This window comes from Alternaria alternata (assembly GCF_001642055.1).
Source record: "Alternaria alternata strain SRC1lrK2f unplaced genomic scaffold CC77scaffold_6, whole genome shotgun sequence".
NCBI classification, from domain to species: Eukaryota; Fungi; Ascomycota; class Dothideomycetes; order Pleosporales; family Pleosporaceae; genus Alternaria; species Alternaria alternata.
In genome coordinates this window covers 1,336,558-1,354,685 of record NW_017306195.1, presented here as the reverse complement: position 1 = coordinate 1,354,685, position 18,128 = coordinate 1,336,558, and the positions used below count along the sequence as shown (strand labels likewise).

At 50.9% G+C, this 18,128-nt stretch overlaps 6 protein-coding genes across 6 annotated transcripts; 4 read left to right on the top strand and 2 right to left on the bottom strand.

Annotated features, from left to right (window-relative positions):
- Nucleotides 1-296: 296 nt before the first annotated feature.
- Nucleotides 297-5,198, top strand: CC77DRAFT_959417 (hypothetical protein; the record flags this gene model as incomplete). The annotated part of the gene is made up of 1 exon (XM_018535573.1): nt 297-5,198. The coding sequence occupies one exon, from the start codon at nt 297-299 to the stop codon at nt 5,154-5,156; it is 4,860 nt and encodes a 1,619-aa protein (XP_018388312.1). The 3' UTR covers nt 5,157-5,198.
- A 154-nt stretch (nt 5,199-5,352) lies between these two features.
- Nucleotides 5,353-7,306, top strand: CC77DRAFT_750461 (thioredoxin-like protein). Its single transcript, XM_018533086.1, has 2 exons — nt 5,353-6,565; nt 6,635-7,306. The coding sequence occupies exons 1-2, from the start codon at nt 5,449-5,451 to the stop codon at nt 6,988-6,990; spliced, it is 1,473 nt and encodes a 490-aa protein (XP_018388311.1). The 5' UTR covers nt 5,353-5,448; the 3' UTR covers nt 6,991-7,306.
- CC77DRAFT_931852 (yippee zinc-binding protein) lies at nt 7,304-7,708 on the bottom strand (the record flags this gene model as incomplete). Its single annotated transcript, XM_018534234.1, has 1 exon — nt 7,304-7,708. One exon carries the CDS (start codon nt 7,706-7,708, stop codon nt 7,304-7,306), a length of 405 nt encoding a protein of 134 aa, XP_018388310.1.
- Nucleotides 7,709-9,436: 1,728 nt separating this feature from the next.
- Nucleotides 9,437-11,161, top strand: CC77DRAFT_931839 (hypothetical protein; the record flags this gene model as incomplete). The annotated part of the gene is made up of 2 exons (XM_018534231.1): nt 9,437-10,378; nt 10,436-11,161. Coding segments are annotated over 2 exons (1,668 nt in total), but the record flags the coding sequence as incomplete, so codon positions are not given.
- A 424-nt stretch (nt 11,162-11,585) lies between these two features.
- Nucleotides 11,586-13,425, top strand: CC77DRAFT_1029866 (major facilitator superfamily transporter; the record flags this gene model as incomplete). The annotated part of the gene is made up of 5 exons (XM_018526549.1): nt 11,586-11,723; nt 11,810-12,280; nt 12,341-12,861; nt 12,892-12,923; nt 12,986-13,425. The coding sequence occupies 5 exons, from the start codon at nt 11,586-11,588 to the stop codon at nt 13,423-13,425; spliced, it is 1,602 nt and encodes a 533-aa protein (XP_018388308.1).
- A 1,353-nt stretch (nt 13,426-14,778) lies between these two features.
- CC77DRAFT_931907 (exoglucanase-like protein 1 precursor) lies at nt 14,779-16,356 on the bottom strand (the record flags this gene model as incomplete). The annotated part of the gene is made up of 5 exons (XM_018534235.1): nt 14,779-15,126; nt 15,179-15,518; nt 15,567-15,687; nt 15,737-15,872; nt 15,934-16,356. The coding sequence occupies 5 exons, from the start codon at nt 16,354-16,356 to the stop codon at nt 14,779-14,781; spliced, it is 1,368 nt and encodes a 455-aa protein (XP_018388307.1).
- Nucleotides 16,357-18,128: the final 1,772 nt, after the last annotated feature.

Below are 18,128 nucleotides of genomic sequence, written 5' to 3'. Positions count from 1 at the left end.
CCAGTCGACGTGCAATGTCGACGCGACGCGCTACTACCAGATAGCTCTAGCGTACTTGCAGGGATATGCCCCACCATCTACCGCCTACCCACAACTGGTGCCGTCATCAAGCAGAGCCGCATATTTCGCGTAATCCGCAAACCTCTGCTATGTTGAAGTGCATGCGACACTCTGTTTCTTTGGTGTGTTTACGCAGCTGCAGCTAGCCTTGATTCGTCACCTTGCCACGAGCCTCCGCCCACACCCTATACCTAGCCGACAAGCACAGCGACATTGTGCAGCCACCCAACCCCGCCATGTCAAAGCGTACAGCAAAGGCGCAGGCGAGCAGTGCGCGGGCGGCCACGACGTCTTCCTTCGGCGCTTTCGGCAGTGCGTCAGCGGCATTCAGCGCAAGCACATCACCCCTGTCCTACGTGACCGAACCCCCAGATCTATCCGCCATCTCAGACCCGAACGTCATCGTCTACTTCCGAAACCTCTCCAAGAAGGACAGCACCACCAAGGCGAAGGCGCTGGAAGACATACAATCATATCTCTCGACACTGCAAGAGCCAGTGGAAGAGGGCCTGCTGGAGGCATGGATCAAGATATACCCACGAACCTCGATCGACAATGCGAAAGCCGTTCGCCAGAATGCCCACCTCGTCCACGGACAGTTTGCCGTATCCGCCGGCAAGCGCATAGCCAGACACATGCCCAAGAGCGTCGCAGCATGGCTATGCGGTCTTTATGATAGCGATAGGTCCGTAGTAGACGCGACGCAGACCTCCCTCAGACAGGTCTTCAACACACCTGAAAAGCTCCAGAGCATCCGGAAGGTGTATCAACAACCCATACTAGAGTATTGCCGGGATGCGATAGACAAGGAGAGCACAGCGACTCTGAGTGACGAGCGCGTAGTCAGCAAAGACGACGCCGAAGCAAAGTACAGCCGCGTCATCTCTGCATGCATATCCTTGCTGGGTAGTTTGTTGAACAACCTACAACCTGAGGAACTATCCAAGTACCAGAACGACTACGAGTCTCTCATTGGGGATAAGAAGCTCTGGCAGTTCGCCTCATACAACGACGCTGGCATACGGCGCTCAGTGCACCGTCTCCTGAGGACATGCCTCACCAAGGAGGACGTTGCTGTTCAGGAACATCTCGACACTTTCAGCAAGGCCTATCTAGCCGAGGCCTTGAACTCCGATCAGACCGGTTCCGTCGGCGATTATGTCGAGTCCCTCACACTACTCACATCCAAGCATCCCTCCGTATGGACAGACAACTACAAGAGCAAGACTGGGGTCGATAGGCGCCTACGGCAGTTTTTGAAGAAAGGCTCTCAACTAGGACCCCGCGACACATGGGCACGGGTGCCTGAGCTCCTAAAGATAATCCCGAAAGAGATCCTGCCGCAATCTAGTGCCGATTCCGCAGAGCTACTCAACGCCCTGCATGGCGGCATTATTCGCAAGGACGAGCCCAAGTACAATCATGAAGCAGGATTCAAAGCCTACCTCGAAATAGCTGGTCAACTCGCCCAGCGGTTGAGTGATGATGAAAGAACTAAGCTCCTCGAAGAGATGGTGTTGCCAATCATCACGCAGTATCTTCGTCCATCGTTGGAGACATCAGACTGGGCTGTGCCATCCAACGCGTCAAGCCTAATATTCAAAGCCCTAGAGATTGAAGGAATGAAGATTGTGCTCGAACAGCGATGGCCTTCCTTGTCACAGCAGTTGATCGATAACATCAAGACTTCAGCCCCAGAGCAGTCAAAAGATTATGAGAAGTCTCAGACGAACGTCATCCAGCACGCCACGCGATATGCAACCATGCAAGACCAAGCGCTTACCATCAAGACTTTGGAGTCGTTGCGATCAGTCATTTCCCAGGCGTGCTCTTCAATAGTAGCAGAAGCTCTCGAAGTACTCAAAAACAGAAATGGGAAACCGTACGGCGCAGCAGGTACAATTGCAGCCGTACTAAAGCGTAACCCAAGTTTGATATCGTCTACCAAGGCCGAGCAAGACCTAGAGCTGTTTATACAGCAAGATCTTCCAGAGCTGGCGTTGTCTCCCTCGTCCTCCTATCTGATCGATATACTATACACCAAGTCAGACCGCGCGTACTTCAAGGACGCATGGAGCGCGTCTCTCAAGACTGTTCTTAGAGATGCAGACTCTCCAGCAAAGACAAAAGCTCTCGAAGCAATCCTCACCTCATCGAGAATACCAACGTCCTTTGACCTTGCCACATCGGATCCTGAACTACAGAAGTACATAACCACGAATGTACGCGAGGCTGTTGAGGGCTCAGCCGAATGGGATTCGTTCAGTCGCATGCTTCAATCACCAGCAAGGATACTTGCTCCCGAAACAACTGATGAAATCCTTGCTTACATGACGGAAACGCTATCAATATCAAACCAGGCTCCCTACTCATTGCAAGGTCTACGCCAAATCGTCAAATCGAATCCAACAATGCTACGAGAGTTTGTCGCTAGTTCACAGGGCGCTGGCCTTCTTCAAGGCCTACTTCTCGCTTCCGAATCCCCAGATGATGAGGTCGCGCAGGGCGCTAAAACTGTTAATGCCTCGATCCAAACCATACTGTCATCTGGCTCTGACTCTAAGCAATCGATATATAATCTCGTTCAACAAGGCCTGCGCGAGGCTACCCCGACATCTGTCTCAGTCGAAACTTTGGTCGACTTGGCGAAGCAGTCAGTCAAGGCCGGTAGTGATTGGGAAGGAATTTCCCTCGTGTTTCCCAGTATCGAAGACTGGAATGCAGCTCTTGATCCGTTTCTCAATGCTGCGCCAAAGTCGTCTTTGGCTATCACGAATCCACTTGGGGGCGCCGTGTATCTTGTCAAAGATGGCCAGTTGCCTTCTAAGATCAGAACTATGTCTCGCGATGCTGACGGCTACTCTGCTGCATACCGTATCACACAGTATGTGACGAGGCTTTTCAAAAGCCCAGACCTTTTCTCTGTTGATAAGGTTCCTTCTGCGCTTCGAGCTGCCTACCTTCGTAACATTGCGGTTTCCGTGCAGCTTGCAGATGACAACCTTGGACTTGCCGGCGCGAATGGCTTCTGGGCACAATACAACTCGGACGTTGAAGCTGAGGCGATGACCTTCATGTCGGATGCGCAACCATTCGTGACACACGAGCTAAAGAACCTTGTTGAAACGTGGTCGAAGGACGACGACAACGCCCCGCTGTTGTCTTGGGCAACCTCACTCTTATCGGAGATAGATGTCGGCGCAACTTCTCCAGCTTACTATCATGCCCGAGCATATGCTGTCTTGATAGCCGACGCTATTGAGATTACTGGCTGGAAAAATTCACAAACCGCCCAACTTCAGGAGACGCTGAAGTCCACGCGAAGTTCGAAAAACATCCTCCAGCTCCTTGCGTTCTTGAACGCTTTCAGAGAGCCCTTGTCGTATGCAAAAGCTTGCGAGAGAATGTGCAATGAGATCGTCGCCGATCTGACAGGCCTTGATGTCCAGCATAAGTCGCAGGAGGCACTGCAACAACTTGTGCTGTTGAACAGTGTCATGGGTCAGGAAGGTATCTTGGAGAGCATCGCTGGTCCTCGTCTGATGCGCTTTATCCAGCATGTCATCCCGTGGCTACAGGAAGATACAGTCAATCGTTCTACCAAAGCAGAGTTGTGCCGCGCGTTGTCGGTACTGGTTCCCCTGATCGGCGAAATGTACGGTGAGCACTGGGTCGGTATCTTGAGTGCGCTTTCGACGATTTGGTTGGCCACAAAAGAGCTGGAAGCGAACGAGTCCGGCATGGACACTCCAATTCCCCTCGTACACGCATCGTTGAAGCTATATGCACAACTGCGGAGCTTGACCCAAGCCGAAGAACCAAACGACGATCTTCTCGATGCATGGAAAGAGAACGAGCAAGCTGTTGCTGATGGGCTCATCAACATCCTGAAGCATTCGCAACATTTCCCAGACGAATTTCATCAGCCTCTGAAGATGGTCAACGATGTGTTAGCGCGTCAGATCTCCAAGGTGTCGCTCAAGCATCTGGAGTCCACCGAGGAACTTTTCCCTCTTCTCTACGTGGAGTCTCAACCGGTTCAACAGACTGCTTTCGACATCTTACACAAGCAGATCCCTGCATCCCAGGAGCAAGTGTCCATTGACGCAGCATTGGAGAAGACGACTGCACGATTACCCGAGGAATTGCTGTCATTGATCATCGATGCGCCCACGGTCACGGCACTTGCCGATGCCAACTTTGAGCGTAGTGTGCCCTTGCCATTGCGAGGTTATCTATTGAGCTGGCTGCTAGTCTTCGATCACCTAGAGCATGCTTCCTTCAAGGTCAAGAATGACTATGTTGAGCATATCCGAGAGGGTGAGTACCTCCCTGGCCTTCTCGACTTCATGTTCGACTTCCTTGGCCATGCCCACAACAAACCAGTCGATGTCTCCAAGCTTGACATCACGACGTATGAAGCGGATCTTGAACCACCCAAGCGTGATTTGCAATGGTTATTAACACACCTATACTTCTTGTGTCTGCGCGACGTCCCATCTTTGACAAAGACCTGGTTCAAGAGCTGCAAATCACGCGCCATAGTCGTTGCGCTCGAGCCATGGACGGAGAAATACGTTTCGCAACCTGTGATCGTCGCCGCCCTCGAAGCAGTCAACACATGGTCGGAGGAGCAAGCCGCAGCTGAGCCCGACTCGGCCTTCGCGGTCAAAGTTGTCAACCGCGCGCGCGAGATTACTGCATCATACGTGGTCGATGAACAAACCATGGCGATGCGAATCTCACTGCCACCCGCCTTTCCTCTCGCAAATGCTCACATAGAAGGCCTGAACCGCGTTGCTGTTAATGAACAGAAGTGGCAATCTTGGTTGAGGACTTCGCTGGGAGCTATTACGATCTTCAACGGCAGCCTAATCGACGCGCTGACCACGTTCAAGAGGAACGTCGATGGAGCGCTCAAGGGCCAGAGCGAGTGTGCCATCTGCTACAGTATAGTCGGGTCGGATCGCAAGTTGCCTGACAAGAAGTGTCACACTTGCAAGAATCTCTTCCACGGAGTCTGTCTGTTCAAGTGGTTCAAGAGTAGCGATAGCTCGAGCTGTCCGCTCTGCAGAACCAGCTTCAATTATGCATAGATTAGAAGGATGGACTGGGCAAGATAGACTCCAGTGGCTGTTATAGAAAATAGATACTGTAGGCGATGAACTCACATTGTTGACTTGCGTAGGTGTGTGTTCTTGTCAATCGGATGGACCTCGGCTGTACCTGCATTTACCCCACACCTACGCTAAAGTATACCGAGATGAATACTTGCTAGTCATTCACGCTTACACATAGCTTTCTTCCGTCGAAGTATCTGTTCTGACCGTCGCTTCTATACTTCATGATACGGACTCACTGTCTTCTACTAATCAATTGTCACCAATCATGTCGTCAACCAATCCTCAGCGGATCCTGGAGTTCAATTACGACATATCCTGTCCCTTCGCCTACATAGCCTCAACACGCGTACAGTCACTAGCCCATCGCACTCACGCTACCCTGATCTACAAACCCGTTCTCCTAGGCGCAATTTACCGTGCAACAGCCGCACCTCAAGGCGCCGGCGGCTCAGCATCCGATGTCTTCAACTCAGCCAAGAAAGCGGTTACAGCGCAAGGCATGCAACGTACATTGCGCAGATACAACATTCGGTACAACCCGCCACCTCAGCATCCTCGTAAAACGGTAAATGCACTGCGTTTATTGTACTGTGTCAAAGACCATGAAAAGAGGAGGATGTTGACAGACAGGTTGTTCCAAGCTTATTGGGCAGAAGGCAAGGACGTGAATTCCAATGCTACCATCCTGCAGATTGCGAGGGAATGCGGTATTGAAGATGTGGGTGAGGAATCTTTCGCAAATGCCGATGCGAGGAAGGACCTAGAGACTGCTACTGCTGAAGCAATCGAAAGAGGTGCTTTTGGTGTCCCTGGATTCTGGGTCCCGGATGCTCTATGGACGAACGCGAATGGTGAAGAAAAGCGAGGGCGGTTTTTCTGGGGTCAGGATCGCATGCATTTCGTTGAGGCGACCTTACTCTCCCTTTCATCATCATCACGGTCGCCATCTGGAAAACCGTGGACACATGTACCGGCACTCAAGAGCTTGATGCCGCGGTGCGTACCCAGTAATGATCCTCATGGCCGGGTAAAAGTCGAATTCTGGTTCGACTTTAGCAGTCCGTGGGCGTTTTTGGGGTACACACAGTTGGAACGACTAAAGAAGACATTTGGCAAGGACTTGGAAATTGTCATGAAGCCATTTCTCCTGGGCATCTTGTTCCGAGAGATCGGTGCGCCAAATCTGCCAATGGCGGCGGTTAGTCCGGCGAAAGCGCTGTGGTCGAGACAAGACCATGCGGACTGGACCGAGTACTGGAACGCGATAAGTCGGCAAGATGGTGGAAGAGAAGTCAAGTTCTATTGGGCAGACATCTTCCCCATCCGGACACCGACTGTGTTGAGAGTTGCGCTTGTGGAACCGGAGACCACAAACCTGTTGTGTAAGTCGCACATTTTGTTTCGCTTCCCGAGCCGCAGCATGAATCACGAAGTAAACTAACGAAGTATAGTCGAAGCATGCTGGTCTCACAACCAAGACATGTCCAACGACACCGTGCTCCGTACCGTTCTCGACCAAGGTGGTTTCAATGGCGCTGATCTTATTGCTCGCGCGAACGAACCCGCAGTCAAAGCCAAGCTGCGGGCCGCTACCGCAGAGGCAAAAGACATGGGTCTCTGTGGCGTACCCACGTATCGTGTGCTGAGGCAGGGGGATAAAGGGGAGTGGGAGGCGGTTGGTGGTCTGGTCTGGGGTCAAGACGAAATCAACGTTGTCGAAGACCTAATTGCTGGATGGAATCCTGAAAGTTCAGGACAAGCGGCTAGGGTGGTGAGGAAAGAGAATGGCGCGGGTTCGAAATTGTGAGTACGGTTATTTCCAACCCACAACAAGACGCGATGACTTGGTCGAATCTACAACTGTGTTCAAAAGTGGTGAAGATCAAATTATCGTACTATTGTATCATGATTCGTAAGTTAGATACATGGAGAATTCGTCGCACAAAAATAAGCCATTACGCCAAAACCATGCGCCTTCCCTGGGTATCAAAATATAAAAAGAGTGTTAGTCGTACATTGAGTAAATGTTCGTATCTCGTGTAGAGGTGTAGGGTATATGTCGTAAAGGTGCCTAGAAAGTATGCGTGCCACGTGAACCTTGTAGAGAAGTGTCGACGATATCAAGCCGTCAGGTCAACATCACCATAGGCACGGCGCTTCCTTCTCTTAGCTGCAAGCTGGGGTGTCCAGATGCCGCTGAATAGATCCTCACATTCGTCTTCATCCTGAGAATCGAACTCAATGTCTTGGTCGTTCTTGTCTGGTACCATACCGTTGTCTTCTTCATTCATACTCTCATCCCACTCTGCACCCTTGACGATCCTCTTCGTTTCGAGTATGAACTTGCCGACCTTGTATTTCTGGCTGTCCTCGGCTGCATCGACATACTTCCATCCCAACACACTACCACAGCTACGGCAGCTGATGTCAGATACAGTATGGGCGCCCGTCACGAGTTGACGAGCATGAGCCTTGTGTGTCAATGTGTTTGGCAAGTCACCTTCCTTCCATCCTGTCGCCGACATATCCCCACCAGCCAAAAAGCTCGATGTCGACGGCGGCCCTACAAGGTATGCGCGGCCGTGACGTCCAGTGAACCCTTTGCTTATGATGGATGAAGCAGGGATGAGGTCGGCAAGACACTTCTGGCAGCGTAGGTGCGAGGTTGGTCGCGCCGTGAGGAAGGAGGTTGGTTGTGGTGGAGATGAAGACGGAGACGTAGAGGCGGTCGAGGTGCTGATGGCCGAGCTTCGGCGTCGGCGGAAGGGCAGGCTAGGGAATAGGTAGAGAGGAAACGGTGTTGTTGGTGAATTCGGCATATTGTACTAGAAGGCCGGTTATCGGAAGAGCGAAAGTCAGTGAGGTTATGTCCAAATTATAGAGTAGTGTATCGTGATGTGTGTACGGCCTCACGCTGGCGGAGGTGGTGGTCCAGTATAAGTCCGGCAATACCAGACCAGGTCAAGCGCTATAGGAAAAAGGCCCTATCAGGAAGCGATACAGTGTTGCGTCGACGCAATAGCGCTGCGAACTGCCGACTATGCTTTTGTTGTCCGGTGTTGATCACGACTGGACAGCGGTTCAGTTCGTGATGCCTGAGGATCTTGCGGTGTATTGACCTGGGGTGAACAGAAAACGTGACGACGCGTCTTGCCGATGACTGAAATTCGGTCGCTTAATCTCTGAACCCAGGGTGGGAAAGACGCTCACAAAGGAGGTCTGTCCTCCCTTTGAGGCGTGTCGACGCGAAGGAGCAGATGACGCGCTGAAGACGTGGGAATGTCGCGATAAGCGATAAGACGGGCGCCACAGCCGAGGAGGCGGGGAGGTGGGGCAGAACAGACGATGCACCTCAAGTTCTCGACATCGACAGAGGATTCACACCGGAATGCCTTCAGGTTCTGAAAAACAGTGTTTGGTGAAGGACAAAGGCTGGATTCGAGAGAGATGGAGTGATAATAGCGGTCAGTACCTGGTTCTTGCTACCAGCTGCGTGCTGGCCAATCTTGATGACTGGTCAGATCATGCGACCTCTCAAACCCGGGCGTGTCGTCACGAGATGTGCTGGCACTTTCCGATTGTGCCCGGGCAGTACAAACGATGCAACTGGGCCGCACCAGTAGATGACGACTGAACTTACATGCGTAGCCTTGCTATAGTATATGCAAGCGCCAAGCACCATGCCGTAGTATCCGGAATAGGGTTAGTCCCTGGAGATTGCTCGTTTCCCAGGTGGAAGCACTGTTCGCGACGCGTTGATCATCGCGACATTGTATCTCTCATGCTTCGTTAAGCATGAATGATCAACAAATCTGAGGAAGTTTCGCCTCGCAAGTTACACTGCGCCATTACCACCAGACAACAAGCTTCAACACGATGAGATCGTCTTCTGCCAGCGCACCACTCACAGCACAGTATGCTTGTGATATCTGTAGGCAAGTCCCCAGATAACGCGTCCCGCCGGATACGAACGAGCTTCAGCAATAAACGGACGTGAAATCCATCAACGGATGAGTTCGCTAATCATCTGACAACCAGAGAGCGCAAAGTTCGGTGCGATCGTGCCCTCCCGAAATGCAGGTTCGTCTTTCAGCATAGTTTCTTATCCTACGAGTAGCGTGAAGCAAAAGGAATACCTTTAGCCACGTTCCGCTTGGGTACAACTCAGAAACACGACTTTCTCCGTAGTCGTCTCGCAACTGTGTGAAAGTGGAAACAGGAAGCTAATTGCGATGCGTATCTTGCAATGAAGACGTTGCGATCGTCTAAATCAACCATGCAGCTACAATCAAGCACACCCACGTCGCACACGCGACGATCAACTGAAGCAGCTTCAGGAGCGCCTAACCAAAGCTGAGGCTCAGCTTGCGCTTACCACGCCGGATCCACAGTCAAATCCTGCGATATCGGCCATGAACACTCCGATAGATTTGGATCATACAACAGGACTGGATGCAGCCACCGATACAGCGGTGAATAGCTCTAACATATTTACTTCGTTCACTGATGGAGCGGATACCAATATGTTGTTTGACTGGACCAATGAGCCACTGGCCGCGCTCGAGCCATTGGACGATGTGCTCCTTAATCAACATCAGTCATGTCTCGGAAGTGGGCCTGAGGAAGATCTATCTCCGGCAGATCTGGGTCTACTGCACGATCACTACTTCAATTCCGTCTACTATTCCTTCCCGTTCGTGAGCAGAGACAGATTCATAACGGATTCGACGAGTGGTGGCAGTCCTGCGACAAGTGCCCTGGTTTACGCTGTTGCTCTCGCCGGCTGCGCCCACTACCTTGGAGATACAGAGCGACAGGCGACGTGCTACAACCTTGCGCGTGACTATGTTGAAAGGTGTGAACGAAAAGATCTTATGAAAGACATGAACTGCCTGCAGGCTTTGTTACTGATAGGCCGCTTTGAGGCCATGAGTCGGAAATTGGAGAGAAGCTGGTTGACGCTAGGACGCGCCGCTATGCTCTGTAGGCTTCTGAGATTGCATCAGATGGATGCAGTTAGGCATGATCAAGGAATTCAGAACGGAAAGAACGATAGTGGCATTCTATCGGGGTTGCCATATACGGAAGATGTGGCTCTATTAGAAGAGCGACGAAGGACTTTTTGGGCCTTATACATTCTGCAGAGCTATGTCAAAACACGGACAGGCTGGGATTGTCAATTGGGGGACGTCAAGGTTTGGACTACGTCATTGCGACGAATTACGATACGCGGAAACTAACACGATGTTCAGGACTTCCGTGTCTGCCTGCCATCGCCAGGGTTGTTAAGCTCCGATCTAGAGCCGCTCAGGATGCCATATTTGCTAGATGTGAGTACCGAGTCCGGCTCTGAGATTACGTCCTACGCAGGCTGTGTTCTCATGGTCGAGCTGGCTTTGTCCTGCTTCGACCGTGATCAACAGTACGGCATTCCAGGTTTCTGGGACGGCTATTGCACCCTAGTCAAGAAGGCAGAAGACCTTTCTGTCATTCTCAAACATCATCTTAAGGCCACATCCATTCGCGAAGACCCAATAGCTTTTAGCCTTTACATGAACTTGCGCGCTACCGAGATCTTCTTACACGATATGGCCATCATGAAAAGCGAAGAGCAAGGACTTCCACCATATATGAGAATCGAGAACCAACGCCGCGCTACTGCCGCTGCATTCCAGATATGTAACGCAGTAGGCCTCAATTTGCCGTCACCACGGAAGGCAAATAGCGACATTATCATGCTGCAAGCGATATTCATTGCTTGGCCCTTATTCATGGCATTGAAAGCGTTACATCGCGAACTCAGAGATGGAGAGGTTCAGAAAACTACAAACGGCGTCGTGGCCGCGTCCAAATTGCTCTTCGCAGCTCTAGACCATATTGAGGAATCGGACGGACACTGGCACCGATCGTTGACCCATGTTGGTACAAAACTGCAGGAATGGGAAGAGAAGACTGAGTTCAACTCATCGGCTCTGTGATTGTTCCTGCAACCATGAGTTTTGCTGTTGTCACTCGGTTGTAAGATTTTGGAAATCATCGAATAGCATCTCGCCAAGGCCATACACTTCGACGACCAGTTACCGCAAGGGTAGACCACTGGGCTCTATTCGTCAAGAGCAACCTAAAAGAACCGACTCATCTTTACTAGAGTACATATCCATCTCCGTCGTTCTGCAGCAGCGTTGCAGGGGGAAGTGGGTCTGTCGGCCTCCGTGTCCGTCCCCGTGTCCGTCTTACCTCTGAACCGCCCCTTCGATGATATAATACTGCTTTAACCATGAAATCCCATCATAAGTATTTTGGTTTCTTTTTGACCTTACGAAAGGTTTACCAAATCAGTTATCAATTGACCGACGACCGCGAAAGCCGTACCTAATTGAGAACCAGTTGAACTAGCCGAACATGGATGGATCAAACATCACGGAGCATGTAGAAGCAGCGCAAGAGGAGATTCAGACCACACCAAACGAACGCTTCGAATGCGACGACGGCGTCAATACGGCCCAAAAGCGTAGCGCTCGCGACATCCATGGCTGGAAGGTAAACAATCCACGGCAATGCTCATACGCATAGACCTTAGTATTAGATTACGATTATGCTAATCTATTACATGTATTGCAATGTAGTGGGCCACCGCTTACGTTTCTATGCTATCTACCACGCTTCTCTTCGCTCTTGACAACACCATTGTCGCCAACATCCAACCAGCCATCATCAATGACTTTGGGCATCTCGAGTTACTTGCATGGATCGGAACCGGCTTCGCACTCGGCACCATGTTCATTCTCCTTTGGGGAAAGGTCTACGGTGTCTTCAACATCAAGTGGGTTTACATCTTCAACATCTTCTTGTTTGAGGCGGGCAGTGCTCTTTGCGGTGCTGCTCCGAACATCGAGGCACTCATCATTGGCCGTGTAATTGCTGGCGTCGGTGGCTCAGGAATGTACTCAGGCACTCTCACTTATATTTCTGTTCTCTGTAACAGTCAGGAGAAGCCAGCATATCTTGCCGGTAGCACCGTGGTTTGGGGTATCGGCAGCGTCCTCGGTCCAGTGGTCGGCGGCGCCTTTGCGATGAGCAGCGCCACCTGGAGATGGGTATGTATCTCTTCTGTATCCTACTTTGACCTCTGGACTTCGATATTGAACAAATAGTAGGGGTTTTATATCAATCTTCCCATTGGCGCCATCTTTGCGCCTGTCTACCTCCTACTCTTTCCCAGCATCGATCCTCATCCATGCAAGACGCTCGCGGATAAACTTTGTCTGATCGACTGGATCAGCGCCGTCATCTTCCTTTCTGGCTCCACCTGCCTGACAATCACTCTGACCTTTGGTGGAGTCATCTACTCGTTCGTTTCCGGCACTGTAGTCGCGCTATGGACTGTTACAGGTGTTCTTTTGATCGCCTTCATCGTCATGCTGAAATTACACCCCTTGGTCACCAAGGAGAATCGCTTGTACCCTCTGCACTTCTTCAAGCAGCCAACCTTGATCAATATGCAGGTACAAGTATTTCTGTCCTCGGGTATCGTCTTGGCCATGACCTACTATGTTCCCCTGTATTTCCAGTTCGTCAAGGGCGATGGTGCGCTTGAGGCGGGGGTTCGTCTACTACCTTTGATCATGTTCATGGTTATGGCCTCAATGTTCAACGGTTTCTTGATGCCTAAATATGGGTCAATTCCTATTTGATACATTGGGGGCAGCACGCTTGCACTTCTCGGGACAGCTTTGATGTGTAAGACCCGTTCGCTTGACGCGCCTTTAACGTAGAGATGGCCTAGCTGATCCCTTTCGCAGACACGGTCGATGAAAACACGTCCAACGCGAATATCTATGGCTACAACATCCTCGTAGGAACGGGCACGGGCTGCTATATCGTTGCCGGATTTGCTATAGTACAGTCTCTAGTTCCTGCTCACGACATAGCCAACGCCATTAGCGCCATGGCAATAGCTCAAGATCTTGGGATGGTATGTTTCCTTGCCATCAGCAGCAGCCTGTTCCACAACATAGCCGTCGAAAAGGTTGGCAAGGCTCTACCAGAAGTCGCCTCTGCGGAGATCGGCGACCTCATTGCAGGATCAAGCAGTAAGGCTTTCAGGGGATTGTCTGAAGCGGAGAAATCTTTGGTCATCCCGGAGATTGCGAGCGCCATGAGTAGCGTATGGACTTTCTTCCTTGCTGCTGCTGCGCTCAGCGTGGTATGCTCCGTGCCTTTGCTTGTGAGTAGTCTTTAGAGCCCCCTCCCCCTTCGTTCGCGTCACTTTTCTGACGCGCGTCGCAGAGAGCTAAGCTTGGTGGAGAGAAGACTGCAGCAACAGTTGCGACGTAGAGCGAGTTGTGGTCTCTCGGGAAAATTACCTGGAAGCAACCATCTTAGATTGGCTCTAATCTCCCCATAGGAACACCATTCAATTCACGGTCAAGCACTCCAACTTACTTTCTTGATTTCCTCGAAGACTTCTAGGAAGATGCATGTGCTGTGTATATACCTTTGTTTACATGCATCAGATAGAAAACCTTCGTTTCATGCCTGGCTCATCAATGATATTGACTCCGATGATTCGAAGGCCATCTTTAATGGGAACGCGTGATCTAGCTTGACGGAAGAGTAGCAGTACAAGTTTGGGGATCGACCAATGGGAGGCGAGCGGCCGCTCCAGTCCGTCCCCACTTCAGAAGCGGCGCGCACGGCAACCATCTCACGAGTACTATCACTACTCAAGTTATGCGCTAAACCCGGATTCTAGACGGTATTGACCTTGCGGCACTTCTGTATAGCGAACTGAACTACGTCTCCACACATTGACCTTCGTTTTCAACTTCGAACTCGAATGCTATATGGATATCAAATCTTATACAATCTTATGCGACTCTGTCATCGATCGGATTCCTGAAATGACTTCTATGAGCAACAATCACATTGGTCTTCTTCCAAGTCGTCGCATGGGCAAGGGAACCAACATTGTGTAACATCTTCCACACGGTTACCAAACATCTTCGATCAGTTCTACGGGGTCGTTTGCCTAATGATGAACAACGTGTATGTGTAGTACAGAAACAAGTATGAGAATTTGCTGTGCGATATCGATAGGCGTCGACAAAGTTGAATGAAGAGATTTTATGCTGAGCACAGGCGAACAGGAGAAAGAAAGTGAGGATTATTTGTATTCAGGAGAGAAGATTAGGTTACAGGGACTACGTATGTGACGGACGCTCATGCTTGCCTTTGCAACGTTGAACCTCAAACTGTCATAAACGTGTATCTGGAAGGGCTTTGCGATAACACACCCATCTATTTCAAACGACTGCGCAAGGCAAAACGGTGATACGATCACAATTACTGGAGCTAGTTAAGACGTAAATCTACTAGGTGGCAATCACGCTCTCGACTTGGAGATGCAATTCTAAGACTAAACCTACAACAAAAACTGGAAAGCGATGATTTGGCCCTCTCCATGATCACAACTAAGCGAACGACATGATCATAGCAGGTTTATGTACAAGTGGCGACTGATAGTGTTATGAAACACGGACGACGGAGAGGCACTAGCAGCGGCTACGGGTCGCCATCAGATGTATCATCAGGCTTATGCGGGCTGCGCAAAGGTGCTACCGATGGGTCCGAACTTGATGTTTGAGAAGACCACCTGCGCGTTGGGGCTGGCGCTCTCAACATCGGCTGGCACGCCACTGGTGATGTCGCACTCGCCGCGAGCAATACCAGGCTTCTCCGGATCCTGGTCTGTCGGGTAGTTGCTGTCCAGCCAGAGCATGTTGGCGTAGTGGTCGTCCCAGAGACTCATTACGAGTACCATACCCAAGTTCATACCCCTACCCATGGATGCCATGCCACCGAACTCGTTGAAGGGGTAGATCTCCTCCTGGAAAACTTCCTTCTGCGTGTTGCACCATTCCTGAGTGATGGAATTGCCTTTCTAGTAGACTGTCAGAGGCTGCTTCGTAAAACCTTGGAAGATGATCACATACCATGCCAGGAATTGTTGGTTCGGGGTTGCTAATGACCTTGCCGTTCTGCACATAGAAACGCTTGATCTCAGTGAGTTGACCTGAACCCAAGAACTGCGTGACCACTGTCATCTTCTTTGACGTGTCCACCCCGGATTTGCCCTTGCCATAAAAGTCTTTCACACCGACACGGTATGGGTTGAAGTCACAACCATTCGCATCGCAGGTGCCAGCATAGCGGTCGAGCGAGTACGTACCACCGCATCCATCGTCTGTACAGACATTGTAGCCCTCGGGTTGGCAAGAATGCGGGGTCAAAGCCGTGGAAATGGAGTTCGCCTCCCAGATGTCCATCTCGGTGCTGAGCTGCGTCAGATTGGGTACAGTCTAAGTACGCAATTTCACTTACCAGCATGCGCCCTTCTTACCAATGCCTGCGTTAGGATCAGATTGGGATGCCTGCCAACCTTCTGCGTTGGCTTGACCGTCGATGTACTTCAGGTCTCGAGCACATTGAGCGTCGCAGTATCCTGAGGTAAATTAGACTCTAGTCCATCAAGGTACGAACAAATGTCCTACCGGTTCCGTACTTTGCGCCCGGGGTCCCATGACCCTTCTGTGGCATGGATACGAAGTACAAGGCTCCGTTGAGGCCACATGGCAGCTGTGAGAGATCCACGTCGAAGGTAAATTCATTCCCGATAAGGTTAAACATCTATGTCGCGGAGAAATCAGATCATTACCTCGTCGCCAGTACGCTTGAGGGGTTTGCTTACCTCGTAGTTGTTTGCATCCTTCATGAGATAAGTGCGTGATCCAATGTTGGTGGAGTACTGGCCCTTGGTGATGAACTTGAGAGTAAGAGAGTTACCAGAAGTCGTGATGCCATATGTACCACGGTAATCCGAGCCCTCGATGGCACAGTTCTTGGTACAGGCTGCGTTGTCTGGACACGCGGTGGTGTTCCACTCGTTTCCATCGAAGCAGTTGGTGTATCCATTCACAGAATGGAGCCACCGCCAGTTAGCATCGATGACAATTTCTCCGTTGACGTTGGTACAGCTACTACCGCCTTTGCCTGTGCAGCGCTGCCAGGTCATCTTCGGATGGGTCTCTGTCTGCTCTTTGCCGATGACCCAGCTAGATGCGCGATTGGCGCAAAAAGCCAGAATTACCGCCACAGCAGAAGTTGACAACATGATTGGGAAGAAAGATTTGAAGCACAATAGACGATTCGGGGTGTTACATCATGCCTGAATGATGCGATGCAGTCAACTTATACGACAAGTGCACAGCATCAACCCTATCCATCCTCGAGTGCCCAAGAACAGACCGCATATTGCCCAGTCTTCAGATGGCCAAAGATGAGCTCATTCGATATGAAGAGCTGATCATGCGGTATTCTTCCAACGGAACGATAGAGTCCTCATCCGCCTTGGGTGTTAGAAGGTCATCAACGACCAGTCAAGCAGTCTCGTCGTCGCGTAGCCGGATTTCGAGAAAGCTGCTCAAATGACTTCCGTCTCGGCGATGTGCGATTCGTGTGGTCGTTGCAGTGAAGCCAAGATACCGTCCTTTTGTATATGGGGTCCACAGCCGTGGCGCTAGAAGCTGGGTGCGGGGTTAGCGTGCGATAGACGAATCAAAGGTAGTGTCTCATTGTATCAAGAGCGGAATGACAGCTTAGCATTCTTGGTGTCTTCCCCGGATTATTTGTAGTCTTGGATCTTGCTCAGGGTAATTTAAAGGCAGAAAATGGGCAGGGTATATCGCGCGTGCTGCGATGTGTGGAATGCGGGGTTGTAGATGAATTGTGACTATTGTAATTCATTCCACTGGTCTCATTGGCGGGTCAAATACCTACTCGTTGGCATTCAGATCATGCCCTGCTTTAGTATCTGGGCGGCTTTAGTATGGGATCCAGCCTGGAATCTTGTTCCTCAATAATTCCACGATGCAATCCGGAGCCAAACGAAGTGCCGCGATCTCATACGGGGAAAGACCCAAAGTGCCGAGAGCTTGGACTCCAGTCTTCGATATGACAGCTAATATGATGACCAACCATAACACCGTGTGATCGCAGACATCTCGTCGTATTCGTAACTCAGAACGACAGGCTATGCAATAACTTTCGAGCATGGGAGTGTGCTACCGTCTGTCCTCACAATGTCGTTGCTGTCGTGCACCAAGACAGGATGGCACTAAGCGGTACACGTAGGTCGACTGTGATCATGGCCAGAGATTTGACAAATCACAATCGCTCCTTGTTTTTTGAGCTGGAGTCGCGATGTGTATGCGCTGCGCCGATTCGTGAGAGGACGTATGGAGGGTTCGTACTGAGATGGTTCATCGCAGAGTGGGTTACGGCGCATTCCACATGTGAGAGAGATCTGCAATAGAGGTAAGCTGGAAGCTACGAGACTGTTACGGGATTCAGATGTGTTGCACTGTCGAACCTCAACTTGGGTCCGTCGTCGCGTCGTGTAGAACCGGTGGCCCGTCGTCGCGTCGCGGGAGATGGGCCTTCGCCCGCCTTGGCGCGACGCGTGGCGTCATCGTTCTCTTCATCACCTCTTCCCGCCACAGAATCTCAATCGTGACGCATCCATCTCGTGCCCATGGCCAATGTTAGTGATTCATATCCTCGACAGTTGATACACAAATGTATAAAGGTAAGCGCTTGATGCACCTACTACAGTCGGTCACACATGAGCAAGTCCACGGATGTTGGAGAGTTACTCAACAATCGATATTCGTCGCCAAACACTCTCAGCAGCACACCAGCTATAGCGTTCATGTCTGTGGTCGGAGTTGAATGTCATTATCATCCGACGGCTTCGACAAATCAACGGACATCGCTTCTGAGGGACATCCTCGAATCATGGGCTATGGGAGTGTATTGACCGTATCCGGGCATGAAGCCTGATCTCGGACGTATCGGAGCGAGATCTGCTGCAACCCCAGCTGCTTA